The sequence below is a fragment of the Chiloscyllium punctatum genome, chromosome 10, assembly GCF_047496795.1.
Source record: "Chiloscyllium punctatum isolate Juve2018m chromosome 10, sChiPun1.3, whole genome shotgun sequence".
NCBI classification, from domain to species: Eukaryota; Metazoa; Chordata; class Chondrichthyes; order Orectolobiformes; family Hemiscylliidae; genus Chiloscyllium; species Chiloscyllium punctatum.
The window spans coordinates 35593273-35610775 of NC_092748.1; the positions used below are offsets into that span (position 1 = coordinate 35593273).

The window sequence follows — 17503 nt, forward strand, 5'->3', positions numbered from 1 at the left end:
AATGCAGTAGCTGAGTGAAGTGGTGGTGAAATAGAGCTGGGGTCATCAGGGTACATGTATTTTCAAATGATGTTACCATGAATATAGATGAGAAATAGGAGGGGACCGAGGATAGGGCCTTGAGAGATACCAGAGGTAATGTTTTAGAAGCAGGAAGAGAGGCATATGATACTCAGTCCTCAAATAGAATTCATTCTCATACAGTTGGACAACAGTGGGAGGTACTGTAGAAGGATAGTTTGGTCAACTGTACAAAAGCCTGGAGATAGGTTGAGGAGGCATTAAGTTTTGTTTGTCACAGTGACAAAGATGGTTTCTGTGACTAATGGGAGCTGTTCCTGCACTGTGACTGGGCAGAAACCCAACTGGAAGAATTCAAACATCAAGTCTTGGGAAAGGTAGGAATTGATTACAACACGTTCAAAGCCTGTGGTGAGGAAAGGGAGGTTAGAGGTGTGGCAGTAGTCTACAAGGACAATGAAGTCAAAAGGTTGATTTTTGTTTGGAGGAGAATGATGATGATAATGGATTTAAAAGGAGAGGTGCAGTCTCTGAAAGGAGATAACTGTTATCATCAGGTTAAGATGGGGACCATGAAAGGAAGCTGAGTGGTGAGCAATTCAGTGGGAATAGGATCAAGAGAACAAAACCTGGTCACAATGGAAAAAAAAACATGAAGTTGGAGACAAGGTGAGAGATGGGAGAGAAACTAGACTCAGGTTTATCACTAGGGTGGAAGCTTCAGATTAGGTTTAATCTAATGGGTCAGGAAAAAGGAAGGAAATACCAAACACAGGTGATCTCAATCTTAAAAATGAGTAAGTCTTGAGCTTTGTGCACTGATATTTGGAAGTAGGAGTGAATAAACTTTGGGAGAAGACTTTAAGAAGATTGTTTGCAATTGAGAAAAGATGCCACGGTAAACCTTTGCATTCTAGTGTAATCCAGGAATCACGAACAGTCTTAACAGACAAGAGCAGTTCAGCCCAATGTTGCTTTATTTAATCTGGCTAGATCTAATGCTATTTGTTCAAGATTGCATTTTATACTTAATGAGTGTTTCATGGTGCAAATCCATGGTGTGAGAGAGAGACAGAGACAGAAGACAATAGTTTCAGTGAGGTCTCTGGCATCAGGGTCACTAAACAGCAAAGAGAAGCTCTATCAGGTTGAACTTGAGTGGGCACGAGGGAGAGGTCTGAATAAAGCACAAGTTTCTGTTCAGGGTCAGATGGAACAGTTTCAAGGTTGCTAACACTGAACTGTGAATAACTTGTGACTCATCCAAAGTCTGTTGGACAGGTATCATGACAACATGGTGAAAGGTTTGGAATCAAGAGTACTAATGGAGAAGTAAATCTGCGCATCATTCATACATGTTTGAATACCAACTCCTTGTTGATTGATGGAGTCATACTGAGACTAATTCTATGATAAAAACTCTTTTCCCTTTTAACCACCATTGTTAATGGGATTTGTGTGATCCTGAAATGCCTCCAGTAATTCTCTTCATCTCTGTAACTAATGGCATGTCACTGATTGTTAATAATCAGTTTTGTTAGTGAGAGATTAACAACAGAGAAACAGTGATATTCCTGACGTGCCTATTAAAAAGCGGACTTTCATTCCCTTTGACATGAGGGAAAAGATGGTTTGAAATCATCTGCAACATGTCATTACTGGGCTGATACAGTTAAACTTTATACTCTCAAATTATTCCATGAATGAAGCAGTGGATCTGATCACTATGCAATGTATTTTAGGTCGGGTTTTATGGTGAGACAGAGCTAAGCATTTCAAGGAATTGTCAAACTTATTTACAATGACATCAAGGGGAAAAACAGTCCTATTACCATCCATGAAAGCTTGCACTGCCTTGTTCACATTGTTGTCAAAGTGTTGCAGCACCAGGATAATTTCATTGTTACTTCTGTTTGGAACCACACTTCGAACAGCAGTGATCTGGAATATGGAATAGAATCATTATTAGATTAATATTACTCTTCCTTTATAATGCTCACATTTGATTTTATTGTCCTTTTTCATCCCCTCGATGGAGATGCTGGCATGTTGTAAATCTGTTTGATTAGTTCCTGATCCAGCTTCCATTCTCCATGGAAGGATCATCAGAGAGAGCATATAATATCACACAACAAAATACAATAGGGAAAATGAATTAAGATGTGGAAAACTCCAGATCATGAAAGAAACATTAATCTGAGCTGACAGAGCAGACCCACATTACAAAGCCAGTGAGTGAAACGATAGTATTGTGTAAATGTAAAGCCTCAGCCTGGCAAGAAACAGAGGAGATCCGTCATAAGAGCTGTGATAAAGATAGGAAATCGTTTATTTCAAACATGAGGAGGGGAATCGGTCAGTCAGTGAAATCATGCTTAAAGTGGGAATTGTTATTAAATCCACGAACAGCAGGATATATACAGTGAAGCTGCGAAAAAACACAGAATCCTCCACTTTACCCATGAAGTGAGCACCTCCTCCATTTTGGCAATGGAAAATGGGAATACTCCATAAAGGAAACTTGAAAATGAAAGAAACCTATAGATGTCAGACTGTCAGAAAAAGAACCAAAATCAACTAACTACCTCCTAGCAAACTACCAGGATTGCACATTCAAAGGAAATGCATTCTGGGAGAATCATCTGAATTTATGAAACCAAAGACTTGAGGGAAGTTGAGATAATATTAGATGCAATTCTATTGACAAATGTACAATATTAATAATGGGAAAGAAAACTTTGGGTGAGGGGAGATACAAGCAGCTGTAACTACTATGGCCTATTGGGCAGAGCAGCTTTGGATCTGAAAGGAGTGAGACCCATGATCTGATCCTCCTCAAAGTTTTTATTAAAGTACCTATCATACCAGTGTAAACCTGTAACTAGATGCCAGTGCAAGAAACCACATTTTGTTAACCACAATAGATTCATCTAGCCAGCTCAGGAAGTGGTTTTCCTCCATCACATTAGACCGTATAGTTTATAATACCTATAGAAGATGGTGGTAACAACCTTCAGCATGAGCAGCAGTGCAATGAGCTGGCATGCTTATACAACAGTTACCAGGAATGCAAGATTTAACGTGGCCTACAAAATGGTGTATGGAGCTTGTATCTCTGCTGACACCTTTTCACAGGTTCTTGCCATTGCAAGATATGATGAGTAAATCTTCCTGAGAAAATATCAGCAAATACATGGACACATGGCATTACGAAGGCAAAAATCAGCCAGCAAGTTGAGGAGAATAAGACAAATGGACTAAGTTTAGAATCTCAGAAGTTTGTTGGTTAACTTGCATTGGACAAATATCACTTCACACTTAACCTCCCTAATAGGACTCGCTGGATTTTCACATTGCCTGGGACAAGGAAGACTCAAGATAATCCACAAACTTTTTAATCATGCCCCCCCTCCCCTTCAACAGATCTTCTTTCATCATTTCCATCTCCTTTGCCGTGATGCCAATCACTTCTGACTGTTCCCTCTGTGACATGTACACAATCATCCCCGACATCCAAATCCCTTCTGGTTATGTCCCTCCATGTCAGCACGGGAAATCTATCACTTGCCCTTTTATTTCCTCTTTACTCACCATCCAAGATTCCAAAAACCCCTTCCAAGTGTAAGTGCTTTATGTGTACTTTTGCAATTTAGCAAACTGTATTCACTGCTAATGATGTGATTGAATCTATCTGGGGAATTGAAATGTAGAGTAAGTGGATCATTTTGTTGACCACACTGATCAGTCCACAATAATGACACTGAACTTCCAGTTCCTTGCCATCTTAATTGCCTATTTGTTGTCACATGGATGGCTGTGTCCATGGCTACTGTAGTGTTCCAATGAAATTCAAGTGTGGCACCTCATTCTTCAGTTAGGCTCTTTACATCCTTCTGAACTGAGTGATTAGATTAGACTACTTGCAGTGTGGAAACAGGCCCTTCGGCCCAACAAGTCCACACCGCCCCGCCGAAGCGCAACCCACCCATACCCCTACATCTACCCCTTACCTACACTACGGACAATTTAGCATGGCCAATTCACCTGACCTGCACATCTTTGGACTGTGGGAGGAAACCGGAGCACCCGGAGGAAACCCACGCAGACACGGGGAGAATGTGCAAACTCCACACAGTCAGTCGCCTGAGGTGGGAATTGAACCCGGGTCTCTGGCACTGTGAGGCAGCAGTGCTAACCACTGTGCCACCGTGCCGCCCAAGTGTTATGGAGGCGGGTTCCATCAAGACATTCAGAAGAGAATGTCTCAGTATTTGAAAAGGAGTTATGGGCAAAGTTAGTGGGGACAAGGCAGGAGAAAGTTCTAAGTGAATTGCTCATTCAGAAAACAGGTGTAGACATGATGGACTCACTGTTGCCACCTGCTGTTAGCAGGTCCAGACACAACTGCTTGAGCTCCCTTGCTCTCCCACCTTCACCCACGCCACCTGTTGCTGGAAGCTCCATTATGTAGGATAGTATTAAACTGAACAGCACAAATGTACGAATCTGCACAGATTAGTAGTAAATCAGAGGATTAGGCAGACTTTAAGAAATGTCAAAAAAAAAACTTTTCAGATTAAAAGAAGGAAGAAATCAGAATATGAGCAAAGCTAGCTGTTAATATAAAAGCAGTTAGAAAGAGTTTGAATAGGAAAATATTAACTCAAGCCAATGTTGAGTCTCGAGACAGCATATCTAGGTAAATTGATAGTAGAACTTTGAACAGATATTTGTGATTGTTTTCACAGTGGATGCTTTAGAAAATGTTCAAAAGCTAACTGAAAATAAAGACGTGAGAGGACAAATGAACGTAAGATAATCACCATCACCTGGAAAACAGTCTAAGAAAACTGTTGGACCTGAAGACTGACAAGTGCCCAGAACCAGACGATTTGCACCCCAGGGACTTAAAAGAAGTGACAGTGCAGACAGTAGAGGCAGTGTTCATAATCTCCCTAAATACATTAGAATCTGCTGGGTTCCAGCAAATTGAATAATAGCAAGAGGAGTTGGAGGCACAAGGCAAAAAATTATAGGCCAGTTAACTTGCAGAAGGAAAAAAATCATTCGAGACTGTTTCCATGCTATACATCTCTATGGTTAGTAAAAAACTACAGTGATATACATCTTGCCTCAAACTAAAATAACTACTATTAGCTGTGAAATCCAATCAGAAATCAATGTGCACACATTTCTATCCAACGATAGTAACTGTAATCGACTGCTGGTGAGTGGACCAGAAATAGACAGGCCAGCAGACCCAAAGTGCCTGGGGAGTTGTGAATCCAGGTGAGCAGGGCTGGAAAGGAACAGGGTGCAAGGCCATGGACTGTAGCAGAGGGAAGTAAACAGAGGTACAAGGGAAGGAGAGAGAGAGAAACCCTGGGCCATAAAGCAAAGCATGTTAAAGTTGTTCTGTCTTTATATTGGATTCAGACACTGATAGCTGCTGACAAGTTAATGAAGGTGCCAGTCACAGAGATTTATTCCCTTACCTTGGTATCGGATCTGGGATTCTGAATGGCTGCTAGTTCTTTGCCCCCCCTATTCTAAACTGGAGGTGCCGCCTCTGCTGGGCACTGACTGGCCAGCATACAGTGAGCCTGAAGAGCTGATTGACTTTTGCAAATGGCATTCAGCAAGGACAGGTAGTTTGTATCTCAGCCCGAAAGGAGCCAACCACTTACAGCGTGGCTGCTCACTTTGTTGAGTGGTCAAAGCCAACCACTGTCAACTGTTTCCAATGAACAATAGCTGACTGCTCACAGGAGATTAACTGCTCAGGAACCACAATCAGCTGTTTCTAACTGGCCTCATGTTTGGCAACTGCTTCAACAATTCTGGGTAAACTGTTTTTCCTTCTGGATATACATCTGCAAGACTTCAGGACAGAACTGACAAGTGTTCAGTAACTCTGGAGATTCAAGTGTACATTGTTGCCCTAGCAACACAGCACCAACCAAATGGAACTGGAGTTGTGGAAAAATGTGGGACTGGAGTTTTTCAGGCTGACTGGTAGAGACAAGGACTGGTAAATTGAAGTAAAACAGAAAGGACGTCAGCTGCTGGAAGTCTGAAATAAAAGCAGAAATTGTTTGAGAAAGCAGGCATCTCTGGTTGCATCTTTGGAGAGAAAACGGAGTTAACGTTTCAGATGCAGTGACCTTGAAGAGTCACCAGACTCGAAATGTTAACTCTGTTTCTCTCACCACAGATGCTGCCAGACCTGCTGAGTCTCTCCGGCGATTTCTGTCTCGTGACAGAATCTGACATCCCTGTGCTGCTTTGGTGAATTCCCAGTGGCAGGAGCTAAATGGCTGCCCAGTTGCGACAATTGACAGACACCTCCTACCTCTGCCAGTATTTTACTGGTATTGTGTTAGACTGCCATCACGCAGATTCCTGCAATGAGGGGGTCCTTCTTTGTGACTGCTTCAGGGCTCATTGTGGCATTATGGCTAAGGCACCATTGATCAGGCAGACAGCTCCAGCATCCACAATTGGACAACATTAGAAGCTGTGGCTCCTCAAATGACTGGTGCATATAAAATGCCAGTAAGTTCCCACTGCCTGCCATCTGGGGGAAGGAGTCAGCTCCCACCTTCGGATTCAGTGGTGGGACACCTTAACTTGTGGAAGCATTTCAACCTGTCATTTCTATTAATTAACTTATTCTAAAATGGAGATATGTAAGTATCAAATTATGAAAATGAAGTTTATAAAGATCGCTATTGACCCTGTATCAAAGTCTTGTAATTTCTGTCTGTAATCTATGGAAAATATTGCTTCTCACATTCACTTGGACCTTTGGAATGTCACTTCTGCAATTAGTGTCATCGGGCTAAATGTAGTTGATCGCAAAGTTAAAGGAATCGCCTGAAACTAGGGGACACAGATTAAGAATGAACTAATCCCTTTTACAGAGATTAGGAGAATGTTTTTCTTACAAGAGATTGTTAGATTGTGGAATTCTCTTCCTCAGATGTTACTGGATGTTGTGTCTTTAACTTTATTCAAGAGTGAGTAGAGTCAATATTTGATAGACAAGGGAATCACAGATTATGGGATGGAGACAGGTAGGGAGCCGAGACCACTTTCGGGTCAGCCAAGATCTTATCGAATGATGAATTGAATTACCTTATCCTGTTCCTAAATCTTATGTTTTTATGTATGATGTTTCATTCCAGGAATAAAATATAACCAAACTAGTTTTCCCTCTCATATCTTTTGACCACAAAAATATAAATACAAATATAAATATTGTGCTGAACTCTTACCTTTTCTTTGAACTTTTCCTGAATATTGGTTTCCGACATTTCTGCCTTGATGCTGAGCTGAAATCCAACACAATTGAACCTATCGGACATACCAAGCACAAAGAAGAATAAACTGTGTGCCTTAAATAACCAATCTGCAAGTTTTTAGAGCATAGTTAAGATTGAATTATGAGGCAAACATTGGTATAGTTGCTGCTTCACTCCATATCTAATAAATTAATTTACTGTTGGTTATCAGGGCTGTATCATAGAATCCCTACAGTGTGGAAGCAGGTCATTCAGCCCATCTAGTCAACACCAACCCCCTGAAGAGCATCCCACCTACACCCACACCATCCCTGTAACCCTGCATTTCCCATGGCTAATCCATCTAGTGTGCACATCTCTGGACACCATGGGCAATTCAACATGGCCAATCCACCTAAACTGCACATCTCTCGACACTATGGGCAATTTAACGTGGCCAATCTACCTAATCTGCACATGTGTGGACTGTGGTGGGGGGGAAACCTGGAGCACCCAGAGGACACCCACGTACACACGGGGAAAACACAAACTCCACACAGACAGTCACCTGAGGGTAGAATCGAACCCAGGTTCCTGGTGCTGTGAGGTAGCAGTGCTAACCACTGAGCCACCATGCCATGCAAAATTCTTTCAGTCTCTCAATAATCGTGATTATTTAATTATAAGTGCAGTCATTTAATTCTGTCAAAATACAAATTATCTGTGTAAAGAAAGTCAGGCAACATAGAGAAGCAGGCAGTATCAATGCTTGAAAAATACATTGCTTATTCAATGCACATATCCTCTAAATCATCTCAGTGCTTCACACAAATATCCACTCTGCTATTTATCAAGATCATTCCCATTGCACCTTAATTACGCCCACCCTTCAAGTCATCTTTCACTATATAACAAATATCACTCAGGTATTTTCCTCGGGCCATAAGTGTTGCATTGTAGGCCACAAAAATTAAATAGAATTGCAGTTTGTGGCAAAAATCATTGGGCTGAATCTCAGCTGCCAAGAACGGCAGTGTTGGACTCAGGTCGGAATTCATACAATCTGAAATAGCAACACAACCTGTGTCGAATCCAGCCACTTAGTCAAAGAGACCGAGAGTGACATTAGATGAAAGTTGCAAATTCATTGATTGCTAAGCTGCTGCTACTAGGGACTGTGTTTCAACTCCATTCCAAATGAGCACAGGGAAAGTGAGAATTTATAAGCACAGGAAAGGGAACTGATTGGTGAATAAGAGTGAAGAACTTTTACTTTCTAATCATCTTCACTTTATAGTTAATAGCACAAGAGTAAAATTAGGATAAGTTAAAATAAGTAGAAGTAACTAAAATAATTTAGTTTAAAATTAAAGTATGTCAGGCCAGCTCAGTGGAGCATTTGTAGCAGAGTTCTCCGGGGGCTGATATAGGGACACTTGCTTTTCCTGATGAATACAAATTATCTAGACCTTGGTGTGCAGAGGACAATTTCAAAGGTTGTCAACAGCACAATACTTAGAAGAAGTGTAAATTGTGAGGAGGACAGTGCAGAATTTTAAAGGGTGTACAGGAAACAGAGAGACTCGTATACATAGGTACTGTCATGATTTAATGTGCGCTGGAAATCAAGTTCTACTATTGGCAGAATGGCCACAAATCTGAAGATTGAATGAAACTACAACAAATCCCAATTTATCTTTGATTAACTGCAAAAGCAAACGACACCAGTTTCTTCAGTAACAATTTAAAAAATTATGATAACACTCTTACAAAAGAACAGAATTCATATATCTTAAACTTTACTCCATTTAAATTTCCACACATATGCAAAAGAAAAAAAAAGTCAAAACACAAATTCCATGATTGGAAGTGTAAAGGAATAACATTCAGGAGAACACTTCTGTATCTCCAGTTCACATAACAAAACTGAATGGTTTGGTTTCACTTTCATTTTGAAACTTTGATCATGCTTCTTTGTTACTTGCACTGTGACAATCAGTCTATAGTTCAGATGTTGTTTAATTGGATGAGGGGGATTTTAGCATTATTCCATTCAGTGTCAGCAAATGTGGTTTTCCCTCTCACTTGACAGAAAATTTGATGGAGCAACTTCACAGAGAAAAGGAGGGAGAGATGGATATTCATTCAGCCAAGTTCTGGAGTCTTCTTGCTTCACTTCCTTTCGCTCCCCTCACTGAGTTTGCAGCCTGATCAGATATGTAGCTAATCCTGATCCCACAACAAATGGAGGCAGGGAATGATCGAAGAAGTTGAGAGGAGAAGACTAGGAGGAGATTTAGTAGAAGTTTAAAAATCACGTGAGGTCTGTTGGGATAGATAATAAACAGATTGAGGAATATACTGCATAATTTTAAAATGCTTTGTTCAAGAAACAAGGACATGGTGGGAAAAAACAGCAAGGTAGATTGGGAATGCAATGACCTGACTCAAAATATGGAGAAGGCCTACTCATGTGAGTTATTCAAAAGGGTATCAATGAATCTTTAAATAAAAGCAACGTGCAGGATTTGGAGAAAAGGGAAGTGGGTAGCTCAAGATTAAAATTCTCCGATTCAGGGCAAAAGCAATGGCTTTCTTCTACACTGTGACAATTCTATGAGTTTTGCTCTTGAGGAATGTAGAATGAGCAACCAATGCACCTGCAGGATGTGTGCAAATCATTTAAATATTATCATGAGGCTGCCCGCCTTTGAAGTGAGTTATAGTTGGCTTGGTGCTGGGTGGGAGTCCCATCCTCAAGTGAATGGATTGTTGACTCCAACCCCCACCTTTGAAAAATGCTCAATATTGTGTCTTTCATCCAAACTAACCACCACATCATGGCACAGCAACCGATAGGAGTGAGCAATGGTAGACAGCCGCCTAATTGGCCAAGCAAGTCTGGGGGCACAAGGTGCAGGTGGTGAACCAGGACCTGGTCATAGTCGCCTATTTAGAACTATGGCACCTGGACCACAAAACCATAACTTGGAGGCTGACACTTTTTGTCGGAATACATTTAAATTCTTTGAAGATCTGCAACTAGTGAGAGTGGACGCTTTACAAGTGGATGGTTTTTGTAGCGAATCATTCAGGACTCATGCCACAGAGGAAAGGACATTTGGATACTCCTGACCCATTCTGCTCGCAAGCATCAAGTGTCTGGAAAAAATTCAAACGTAACTCTTTGTCGCTCTCCACAGATAGAGATCTGAATTGATTTATTGACTGCTGACCAGTCCAGACTTGGTTTGACAATCAGTCCCTCTTTTGGATGTAGACTGTGTGTCCTAGATGAGAATCATTCATTAAAGGAAATGGAAGAGATAAACCATCCAGATAAACCCAGTCTCAGTAGAGTTGAAGTGGCTGTCAGAAGTGATGGGGTCATTCAAAGAACCTGAAAGTAGTGCTGGAAGAGTTTGAATGATCTCCTGAGATCTAGCAGAGTGAATGTCTCACTGTTCTGTAGGTGGACCTAGATGGAAGGCTGGGATGTAGCTCACGGACTGTCTGTTGTATTGCCCAAGTGCAGAGAAGATCATGATGCAGGTGAGCCACTCTGCATGACAAACGGGGTTTGGGGAGGTGGAAGCAGGAGGGAATTGAACTGCAACAGCCGCAATGGCAAGAAGCATTGAGAAACATTGGCCCTGGCAAAGTGCGGGTTGGCCATACATTTGAAAGCATTGATTACAACACATCATTGTGTACTTTTTCATTTCCTTGCAATGACAGGGAATGGGCCAAGACCAGAGATCGCCATTCTCATCCTACTACAGATGGTGGTCCAGGAACTGGAGGCCCATCGCTGGAGCCAATCCATTAGCCAACTTGTATTTGGAAGAAGGCCACAGGGTGACATTTTAAGTTAATTGTGTATGAGGTAGAAACTGAGTATTAGGCCATCAAACAGCACCTCCTTACAGACCTCTGGGTTTCCACTTATATAGTATTCCAGTGTCAATAGAATCTCATATTGTCCGATTAGCATTTATTCGTCAACCAGCTATTAACATCTTCTGTGATTTCATCCTCTTCCTGACAATCTGACTCATTATCTACCTGAAAATTCTGCATATTATCAACCTTTTCATTACTATAGCACAAACCAATAGTTTTAAGTTCCATGTCAACTGAATGCACTATCCACTATTCAATATTTTGAGTTTGATGCGAAAGTCACACCATATGTTAGTCTGAGAAATGTTGTGAGGGCTGAGAGATGTCTTTCAACTGGAATGCTATACTCATGAAGAATTGCGGGATCCAAATTCAATACTGTCACTGGTAATTATCTACAGTCAGCTGCACATTTATCAATGGTAAAGACTATCATTGGTTCAGTTGGGAATTTCTCACACAACCTTTTAATACCATTTCTGCAAGTTTGTCTTCCCACGTCTTTTTTGAATTGTCAGCAATTCTAAGTATTGATCTCAAACAATTAATACCAGTACAGAATGTTTACTTGTGCTTCTTCTTTCTGTGTTATTCTTTTGTTAATTTTCATTTAGGCCTATAACTCAACAAAAACAATTTTGTTTTTAAGTGTATGATAAGAGAACTTCTTAAATCTATGTCCAAATCATCAAGGCATCTCACTTTTATCTTTTGGTAATGTCGAAAAGGAACCTTATTCCTAAATTCATCGCTTTCATTGACCATTTATCAAAATGAACATGAATTGGGCCTCTTTTAATATGATTCCTGTAACTAAATATATATTACCCATGAGTCAGAGTTATGGTCTGGTTCCTCCTTTGATTTGTGATAAGACTTTTCATTCAGTTAGATGTATTTAGCATAACAAATTTGTCTGCCCTCTATAAAAGGACAATTCTGTGCAGTAAATTCACAGCAGAATACTTTTCTTTTAAATTTTTAACAGCACTTTCCACAATTTCAGTAACATCCAGAAAACACACAATGTGCATCCTCCGAAAACCAGATCATGGTTTGGCCCAAATGAAACATTCAGTAGCTTCGTCCATTAATGCTATAGTGTTGTTGTTGCGTTCCCTTTTGTCAACAAAAATGATAGTAATTTTCACTTTGGCCTCAGGCACAAAAGTGGCCAATCATACACCCTACCAATTTTCCTATCCATTGATTTTGAACAGAAAGCAAGTCTAAATGATTTTTTTCTATATTTTGCTGCCAAAGAAAGCTACTTGTCTTGATTACATGTGGAAATAGAGCCAAGAACAGCAAGCAATTGCAAAGCCAAAGGCAAATGATTGCCTCAGCCTCCGCTGCATTTCATTTTGAGCCTCCAACTGTTTTATACCAGACCATTAGTCATGAAATGGGATTCTGGATTAGTGGTGCTGGAAGAGCACAGCAGTTCAGGCAGCATCCAAGGAGCTTTTACCTCATTAGTCATGAAACTCCAGCCGAGACTTCCCAATTTGTAGCCAAAGAATGAGGCAGACATTTTCAACTGATCCTCTGGCCCCACAAATAGGAAAACACACCACACTGATCTTTAATCAATCAGTTTGCTAAGCTCCTAACCGAATCACAGGCCTCGATGTTGAAGTCCTACCCCACTGGGCACTGCCAGCCAATGAGACACCAAAATTCCCTTTTTCTACTGAAAGTTGAAGTTTCTTTTATAAATTACTATTGCTTTCACAATAAAGAAAACATTAACGAAAGGGCAGTGAGAAGCTGTCTATGTTCAATTAACACTATTTAAATCTTTCTGTGAAGTACTGACATATAATAACAATTGCAAGACTACTTGAAGAAGATTTGTTTTGACCTGGACAGCTGCGAAGAGAGTGCACTGGTCACCTACCATGGGGAATGATGAAGGACTGAAGATACAAGAGCAATTCAATGCTCAGCCCCTCATCTGCCACACACTGACTGACTGACTAACTGCTGCTGGACTCTGGGTTTTATTTTAAAGCTGTATCTTTTCACTTGCCCTTTTCTGCCTCCTTTTCCCTGATTGCACTGCTATCTTTTACAGATACTCTTTCTTTTCTGGGACTCAGTGCAAGTAACCTTCTCATTCTGAAGGATCACCAAGAGGAGAGAGAAGTGCCACCTTCACCAGGGTTGGACAAATGCCCCAGCTTTAGACATCATGTTTTGAGGCCATAAAATGCCTGGGGCTGCACATCTAGCCACTTGTGTCAAAGCTTGCTTAACACCCTGCACAGTGAGGGGCAGTCAGCCAGGCTATACACATATAAGAAACATCAGGAGAGACTAGATCATGACAAGAAGACAAGAATAAAGTGGAGGATACAGACAGAATGTACCTCGGGAAAGTGGGAAATTGGGAGAGGTCACGTCCCAGCCTGAGATTTCAGGCATAGATGTGGGGTTCTGAGGTCCGGTGGTTAGGGATGTCAGGGCCATTATAGATATAATTTAATTTTAACAGTAAAACAAATTAAAAGTTTGATAACAACAGAAATGAAGATAAACAAGGGAAAAGTGCTCTATATTCCTTTATAACACTGATTCAAAGATTTGTAAACACACAGTTGCAATAACCCAAGAACATTTATAGATTGCACAGAAACAACAGCTTTGTATTGAATTAGTACATCCTGGTGAGGCTTACAGACACTGTTGTAAATCTAAGATCATTTAATGCTGTAATTCTGGCATGACCCAGTCCAACTCACTCCCAAGGACAACACACTTTTAAAAAAAACGCTGATGGGTTTGGAGTAATTGACATTTCAACTCATCCATTGAAACTGTAGATGACTCTCCCTTAAATACTACTCTTCTACTCTTGACTTGGCTTCCTTCCATATGCTGCCTCTAGTTCAGCTTAAATTCTTTTTCTTCTTCTTTTAAAAAGCTTCAAAAGTGTAACTTCACTTCTCTTCCACCAACAGTAGCCCAACTCTCTAGCTGCCGGCAATGTTAGCATCTTATTTTAAGATCATTTCATTACTTTCAACTCATTGTTTTAAGAACACTGCTTGGCTTATATTAGCTTATTGAAAATCTTCTCAGCACTTCAGAACCTGATTATATGCTTCGCTATTGAATGCACAGAGTCAAAATGAAAGTCAGAGTCTGCAAAATTCACTCTTAACTCCTCTGGGTAGTCCGCTGAGAATTCTGGCTAACCTAATCTCATTTGGAATTGTAGTTATTATAGTTATTTTAAAGCTAATTGTTAACTCCATACCCACAGGCAAACCCATATGTTTAACTTCAAATTCCAAGATGCTCAACTTGCAGAAAATGTATAACAAAATACATATAATACATATTATATATATCTAAATCACACAGCTTTCTCACAATAGCAAAACCTGCTTATGTTGTGTTCAATTACACAAAGTGCATAGGATCAAGGTTGCTATGATCTGCTTTCAAAAACTGGAATACTGCATTCCAATCAATAAAACCTTAGACAGTTCATGACTAACTGAAGCAATTCAGAGTAAGCAGTTTTCATTATGAGAAGCAGAGAGACTTATTGACAACAGTTTATGGCCTTCATGTATTTCTAAACTGTAAAGAGCTGTAATGCAGCTGCTGGGAACTCATTGCATAGTCAGCAGCCTCGAGATCTGGTGTTTTCATTGAAAGCAACATGAGAAGGTCTATACTGCTAGCTCAGGGCAGCCCAACACAATGATGCCCCAGCATAACACAGGAGAAAGTTTGTACTTTTCTTTATTTCTTTGGAAGTGGGCACTGCTGGGAAGACCAATGCTGAGTTGTTTTTGAGAAGTTGGCAGTGATTATCTTTTAACGCTGTCGCCTATGGAGTGTGGATACGTCAGTGCTGTGAGGCAGGGTGTGATGGTAAGTTCATTGAATGGCAAAGGGAAGTGATTAGATTCTCTCATTGTGGTTGGTCATTGCCTATACTTTTTGGGGCATTAGTGTTATTTGCTGCTTATCAGCCTAAGACTAAACATTGTCCAGATCTTGTTGTATACAAGACAATCCCCTTTGTTGTCCTTCCACTCCAGTTCTAATGTTAGTTTTTAATAAAAATGTTCATAGATAATCCTTTGATTGCTCACAATTAAATTCATTAAGACAGACAGGCAGAAAATTATGAGGTGATACTTTTTTTGGTCAAAAGCACAAAGAGAAACACTTCAACCTCTTAGGATACAGTTTCAAAAGGGTCAATACCATAAAGACCTCGGAGAACTTGTGTCAAATCTGTGCAGGTGACATGACAGATTACCAAAGCAATTCATAAAACATAAGGAAATCCTGGCTTTGGTCAACAAAACCACAGATTTAAAATGTAGAATGTTATGCTAAACCTTACAAAATATTAGTTGGACTCCAGTTGGAGCATTGTGTACAGTTCTGGGCACCACATTTCAGGAAGGATAGAAATGTTTAGTAGGGAGCAACGGAAGAGATTTATGATGTTGATTTAAGAGATAAATAAGGATTATTATGTAGATAGTGTGGAAAAGCTAGTATTGAGTGCACAGAAAACTAATAGGAGATTTGATAGAAGTCTTTACCTCATGAATGGTTTAAAGAGTGAGGAAAGATTTTAGAAAAGCTATTTCTAATGCCTGAAGGGTCACTGACAAGAGGCGACAGGCTGAGTACCAAGGATGCCACTGGTGAAACTTTTTAAAAAATATTTTGAGTGTTAGGATTTGGAATGCATTGCCTGATGGCGTAGATTCAATAGCAGCTTTGGACAATAAACATCTGATGGAGAAAAAGTTACAGGGATTCGAGAAAAGCACAGTGGGCTGTGAACAGCATTCCCTCTAATTTGTTTTCCCTTGAAAAAGACTTCTGAAGTGCCAGGCAAGTCCTGGCTTGAGGAATAAATTGGTTTACAAGGACAAGAGAAGCTTTAGAGGGGTGGAAGACCTTAGTAGGAGGTCTGCTCAGAGGGACCCAGAGGGAACCTGCAAAGAAGGTTCCATCCCCACTGTCTAACATCAGCTTGCACAGGATATACTCAGAACATGAGCCTGACCATTCTCTGAGTAATACATGGGTGACAGCACCAAGTGAGAAAGTAAGGAGGAAAACTGAGAAAAAAAAATCATGACAATTCACCGCAGCAGATTAGAAAAGTAAAGAAACAAAAGAAAAGAGTAACAGAGAATGATCATCTGGTTGTAATAATATTAGAAAGAGTGCGGTTCTCACAATAATTATTTGCCAACCATTTATCTAGGAAATGATGGGTTACAATGACTTTGTACATATTTGACATGAGGTATTTTGATGTCTTTGCTGACTGTCTTTGCAAACAAATTACAACAGGATTTGTCAATCTTTTCTTGACAACAACATTGCCAATTTTTTCAAAAAGAAAACGCCATACAGAAGTGCAAGCGATGCAGTCACACTTTTGCATTGCTCGCAACTTTTGTGCAAACATTGACATCCCTGTGCCCTGGAGATCCCGGTTGCTTTCCACCTTCCGTCAGTTTTAATGTGGTTTGCACAGCTTTTGGATCTGCCCATTTGTCATCTTCTCATCACATTCCATTTCCACTCTTTGCTCATATCTATTCACAAACCCAGGATGAGCTCAGCTCATTTCAACAATGGCACCAGTGACAGAGAGGAAAATCATAGGTCAACTTTTTCTTTTAAAAAAAGAGTGGCACTAAAGAAGTGAATAAATCGTGGCTGCACCTTCTGACACCCTGCATATACTGCCTGGGCACTGGCAACAAGAAATATTTCAAATATCACAAATATTTAAACCAGGTGAGAAATAATTAACAAAAACATAAAAAGGAAATGAATTGATTTGAAGTACATATCAGATAAGAGAAAAAATGTTTCAGTAATGTTCATTTTTTAACTTTTATAAATTACCCTTTTATTGCACAGACTGAAAAAAAAATATCAGAGATGAGCACTTGCATACATCATCAAATCAGTAATATCAGCAAATATTCCAATAAGTCAACACCAGCATTTATTATCCATCCTTTTTTTTGTAAATATATTTATTAGCAAATTTTTTTTAACTTTAAAAACATATAAAATTATTGAAAAATACAATCAGTAACAAATACCAGTATAATAAAGAGAAAAAAGAAACATAAATTACAATACAACTACTGTCGACTAACTACTAACCTACCCTAAAACAAACTCTAACACTGTATAAAGCAACACCAATAAATAAGTAAATAATTAATGGATCAAAAAAAAAGAAAAGAAAAGCAAAAGGAAACAAAAAAAACCCCACAAAATACTAAACA

At 39.9% G+C, this 17503-nt stretch overlaps 1 protein-coding gene across 8 annotated transcripts in view; it reads right to left on the reverse strand.

Moving 5' to 3' along the window:
* LOC140482036 (SPATS2-like protein) overlaps positions 1-17503 on the reverse strand; it is a 150467-nt gene that overhangs the window by 86480 nt on the left and 46484 nt on the right. For all 8 annotated transcript variants that reach the window (XM_072578906.1, XM_072578900.1, XM_072578901.1 and 5 more), the window contains 2 exons: positions 7299-7377; positions 1854-1962 (listed from right to left, as the gene is read on the reverse strand). In XM_072578906.1, the coding sequence (XP_072435007.1) occupies positions 1854-1962; positions 7299-7337 (148 nt within the window). In that variant the 5' untranslated portion in view covers positions 7338-7377. The remainder of the gene's footprint in view (positions 1-1853; positions 1963-7298; positions 7378-17503) is intronic.